Source organism: Thermobia domestica, chromosome 10 (assembly GCF_964235325.1).
Source record: "Thermobia domestica chromosome 10, izTheDome1.hap1.1, whole genome shotgun sequence".
Lineage (NCBI taxonomy): Eukaryota > Metazoa > Arthropoda > Insecta > Zygentoma > Lepismatidae > Thermobia > Thermobia domestica.
Genome location: NC_137463.1, coordinates 157,964,707 through 157,970,315, shown reverse-complemented (window position 1 = coordinate 157,970,315; position 5,609 = coordinate 157,964,707). Strand labels below are relative to the sequence as shown.

At 38.3% G+C, this 5,609-nt stretch overlaps 1 protein-coding gene across 1 annotated transcript; it reads right to left on the bottom strand.

Annotated features, from left to right (window-relative positions):
• Positions 1-1,029: 1,029 nt before the first annotated feature.
• LOC145661646 (uncharacterized) lies at positions 1,030-1,398 on the bottom strand. Its single transcript, XM_081726970.1, has one exon. It carries the CDS (start codon positions 1,396-1,398, stop codon positions 1,030-1,032), a length of 369 nt encoding a protein of 122 aa, XP_081583096.1.
• Positions 1,399-5,609: the final 4,211 nt, after the last annotated feature.

Genomic DNA, 5,609 nt, shown 5'->3' with positions numbered 1-5,609 from the left:
GCTGTTGTGAACGCGGCATTGAACCTCCGGGTTCCATAGGCCATAGAGTGAGTGAGTGAGAACTGTTTGCTATACTCAGATTTATTATTATTATTATTATTATTATTATTATTATTATTATTATTATTATTATTATTATTATTATTATTATTATTATTATTATTCAGTATTCTGCCTTTCGGCAGGTCCTGAGACTAAAGAGTTTTTTTTTTTTTTTTTTAATTTTAGATTTAGGCCTGGAAATGTTTCTTCCACGTTTTTCGATCCTCAGCTTCCTCTTCTAACTTCCAATATTTTCTTCAGTGTCTCAAATCATCGATCAGTTGTGTTCTTATTATTCCTCGCTTTCCTTCCATCTTTCTTCTATGGCGGTATGAAGAAGACAATTTTTTCGCAAGATGTGTCCAAACCAATTGGTCTTCCTACGAAGGATGTTGGCTGGAAGTGCCCTCTTTTCTCCTATCCGTTATAAAACAACATCTTTGTTTCTTGCTCTCTCTGACCATTTTATCTTCTCCATCTTCCTCCAACACAACCTTTTGAAGCTCTCTAAATATTTCTTCTCTAACTTCCGTAATGTCCAAGTCTCTGAACCATACAGTCCTATGCTCCAGATATAGCACTTGACCAATTTCTTCCTTAGTCCAATATTGAACCTGTTAGTTAAGAGTGATCTTTTCTTGTTGAATGCTTCTTTAGCTATGGCAATTCTTGACCTTATCTCTTTAGTGCAGTAAGCATCTCTTGTCAAAGTACTTCCCAGATACTTGAAATTATCGACCTCTTCGTGTCCTCTTTGTTCTATTCTGACCCTTAAGGGCGCGTTTCCTCGAGATATTCTCATGACTTTCGACTTTTCGATGTTGATTTCCATTCCATATAGTTTTCCGGTGGCAGCTATTTTGTCAATCATCTCCTGCAGTCCTTCTTCGGTTCTTGCTATAATAACCGTATGATCTGCATACCTGATCTTGTTAATGATCTTTCTTCCAATCTTGAAATCCCCAATTCCCAGTAATGTTTCCTTCATTAAGCATTCATTGTAAATGTTGAATAATTGTGGCGACATACTATATCCTTGTCCGACTCCTCTTCCTCCCGGACTCCTCTTCCGAACTCTATGCTACTGATATCTTCTTCATTCAAGTGCAACTTCACTCGTTGCCCTATGTACAAGTTTTGAATGAGTCGTTGGTCTCTCCAGTTGACTCCAATTTCTTGGAGTATTTTCAAAAGTTTCGTCCAATTGATCCGTTCGAAAGCTTTCTGCCAGTCGATGAAGCACAAACATCGTAGTTCCTCCTTCACATCAAGAACTCGTTCTGATGTAATTCTTAGCAACCCAATGGCATCTCTGGGGCCTTTTCCTTTCCGGAATCCAAACTGATCTTCTAACATCTCTTCTATCTTATTTTCCAGCGCCTGTTCAGTATGCGTGCAATAATCTTTCCAGTGTGAGAAATAAGGCTAATGGTTCTGTGCTCACAGCACTTATTTGCTTGCTTTTTTCTTAGGCAATGCAATCACTGTAAATGAAGAAAATCCTTTGGTCATTCTCCACTCAGGTAGATCTTGTTAATAAGTGAAGTCAGTACTTTCATTGCATTGTCTCCTAATCCCTTGAGCAAATCTACTTGTATGTCGTCATCTTCAGTGGCCTTTCTCCTTCTCATGTTTTTGATTGCTTTTATTACTTCACTTTTCAATATACTGGGCCCTTTTTCTTCATCATTCACCTCTTCCTCTGTTTCGAGATCGCAATATCTTTGGTGCGATTCTTCTGATCATACATATCTTTTATATATCCTCCCAAATTCTGAGGATTTCTTGATGGTCAGTGACCACATGACCTTGTTGATCTTCAATTCCAAACGTTGAGGTTGTTATTTTTTCCTCCTAATGATTGTGCATTCTGATACATCAGATCATATCTACTGCGCCGTTGAAGTTCCAGTATTTTTTCACATGTCTGTACCATGTACTTTTCTTTGGCTTTGTCCGTCTCTCTTCTCAATTTATTATTCACCTTCTGCATTCATTGATGTCCGTGTGTTTAGCCCTTCTGCGTTCCTCCATCTTGTTGAGCATCGCTTCAGTTATCCATGGTTTTCTAGGTGCTCTTTCCATCCTGCCAATGTTATTGTGGAGTGTGTCTAGTAGAATCTGTTTAACTTTTCTCCAATTATTTTCTACATTACCGGCCACATCGCGCATTGCACAGATTTTTTTTCAGTCTCTTCTTTCGCATCGCTGTCGATATTTCTTAGTCGCTCTAAGTACCATTTTCGATTTCTCTTCCCGTTTTTCTTGATCGCCTTTAACCAACTTTGCACTTCCGCCACTAGGAGATTGTGGTCCGAATCAATATCCGCTACTGGTAGTGTCTTCACGTCAAACATTGCTTTCCAAGAATGTAATCTATTTGGTAGCGTTCCTTATCTCCTGGACTTTTCCACGTGTACAGCTTGGTTTTTCTTTTCTTAAACCACATGTTCATCACCACCAGATCATTGCCTGCAGAAATCGATAAGCATTTGACTCCGTTCGTTTCTTGTACCTAGTCCAAATGCTCCCACTGTCTTATTCGCAGCTCCTTCTCCTACTACGGTGTTGAAGTCTCCCATTACTATGGCGTTGACCTTACCTCTTCCTTCCTGATGCAAAATGTCACTAATCTCATCATACAGTACTTCTACTTCATTGTCATCATATTTGGTTGTTGGCATATGCACTTGTATAATCACAATATCCACTGGTTTTACTCTTAGTTTCACAAACATCAATGTGTAGAGACGAAACTTTTTCTCAAGAATTTTGATATTTTATAACATTAATTATCACAATTTTCACATCTATTTTTTTAAAGGTATCAAAAGTTTTTTTAAATATGGTACTTGTAAATAGTATATTTTTGTTAGTAAGGTGTATCTAATACAAAAGTGAGGATATACCTTAATTAGGTGCACATTCTAGCTAATGTATTCACTAAAATATAGAAATTAATGCAAAATTTTAAACACTTCCACTAACCTCATCCTTAGTTAAAGGATAATATGCAGCAAGACATTACCAATTCTTCTTTTAAGTTTGTTCTCCTGTCACTAACAATTATATATTTAGAAAAGAATCTCTCGGCATCAACACTCCAGACTGGTCACCGTATTGAACGTAACGAGCTGACAGCAAATGACCTGTGGTTAACTTTTAAACTGTTTTAACAATGATATAATGTCAACTTCCTTATCCTCATTGTTGAGAACTTCAATAACCTTACTTTTAAATTCACCGTAAGCAATCAAAAGATCATGAACATCTTCACCAGAAAACACAGTCACCGATTTAAACAACAGTTCAGTTTTGTTGATGTGTACATCTTGATGAAGTTGCTATACTGCTGAAACTTATACAAGCTATACTGCTATTACTTTACTATTAAAATAACTACTTCCAACTAAGGTACTCTTTATTTACGGACACGGGTACATGCACACAAACTTCAAAAGTACTTTACTAAATTTTATCCCCATGCTACTAAATAATATTCTTCACAGTACTTCTAACAAGCCCACTTGCATACTCCAACTTCATTCTTGCTCCCACGAACTCTTTGACTCATGCCAAAGCCGGCCATCCTCATACTCATCACAGACTATTGACAGTAGTGTCACACTCTTCACAGACTACTTGCTATACCACATTCTCCACAGATTACTCACTATTTAACTCTTCCACATTCTTCACAGATTATTTACTATTACACTCTTCCACATTCTTCACAGATTATTCACTATTACACTCTTCCCCCGTTTTTTTTTACAATGACAATCTATTAGGTGGTCTCCTGATCCTTCCGAATCTTCTTGGTAGCTGCCAATCTTGCTGCTCTGCTGATGTTCTGCCATCTCCTGGATATCTTGTTGGTAGCTGCCTATCTGGGTCTCGTATTGGTGTTCTGCCATCTTCTGGGTGTTGCCTTGGTAGGTGTTGATCTTGCTCTCTGACTGATGTTCTGTCACTTTCTGAATTTATGTTTGGACTTCTAGGTAGTTGTACGTGTTGTATATCTTCCACTGCTGCGTTTGTGAGCGGGTTTTTCCGGCAAAGAAACCATATATCCTCCTGACATTTTCTTGGCATGTTATCTTCCTCCTGACATTTTCTTGGCATGTTATCTTCTTGGTCTCCCTTTGCTTGCGGAAAAATTATTTGATGTCGATGGCACTTCCGTATTTTTCCTTGTATTCTTACCAAAAACACGACTGGGCTCATCTGCCTGACCATTTCGGCTTTGATAAACTTAGGAAAACGATCGCGATAGTTCTTCACCCAGACCACTTCATTCTTTTCTTGTTGCTCCACTTCTTTCCTGTCTTTCTTGCCGCGTTCAAACACTCCCTTCTGTACAACATTAAACATTGTGCGTGGTTGGAAATTTAACATCAATTCCGCTGGTGGTTTCCCTGTTGCCTTACTCGGTGTGAATCGAAGCATATATAATATTTCTTTCAGCTTATGCTCTCTTAATCTACGGTTCCATGCATATTTATTGTCTAAAAACTGTTTTCTTAAAAGCTGCTTTACTGTCTGCACGGCTTTTTCAGCGATTCCATTGCTTTCTGGGTTGTATGGTGGGGTTAGCACTGCCTTGATATCTCTTTCCTTTAGGTATGTCGTGAACTCAAATGATGTGAAAGGAGGTCCGTTATCTGATACTAAAGTCTTTGGGTACCCGAAAATTTGAAAAAACTCGTCTAACTTTTGTTTAGTTTCAGATGCTGTCGTTGAATTTACATTCCACACTTGGATCCATTTTGAATAACTGTACACTAACAGCAAAAATTTAGATCCCACACAATCAAAGTGATCTACATCCACTCTTCCCATCGGTTGTGCTTCTGCTTTCCAACTACTATATTGCTTTTTCGAGTTATTCCTATGCATGCTATTACACGTTTCACAAAATTCGCTCATTTTTTTGATATCACGGTCTAAACCTGGCCACCAAACTGCTTCCTTAGCTACAGCCAGCATTCTCCAAGCACCTAGGTGATTCCTGTGTAACTTCCAGATACTTCTTCCTTAACTTATGTGGGAGTACAGTTTTGCCTTCCATAATCACACATTTGTTCACAACTGAAAGTCTTTGCTTGTTGGTAAAGAATGTTCTTAACTCTGTAGTATTATGTTCTTCCTTCAACTTCCTGGGCCAGCCTTTTATTATCCATTCTCGCACCTGACATAATAGTCGGTCTTCTTCCGATGCCTCCATGACTTCTTGGAGCGTTAATGGTGCCAACATTATTTGGCTTATGAACTCTTTTTCGTCTATTTTTACATCCACTGGTGCCTCATTAATCGGTAGTCTGGATAGGAAATCTGCTACTTCCACTTGCTTACTATAAAGGATTTTGAAGTCGTACGAAGACAAGAACAGCATCCATCGTTGGAGTCTTGGTGAAGCTGCGTCTGGAATAGCCTTTTCTCCGAATATGATCTTGACTGGCATAGAATCTGTAATAATTGTAAAACGTCTACCGAACAAATATTTATGAAATTTCTTTACTCCGTGTATTATCGCTAATGCTTCTCTTTCGAACTGGGCATAGTTA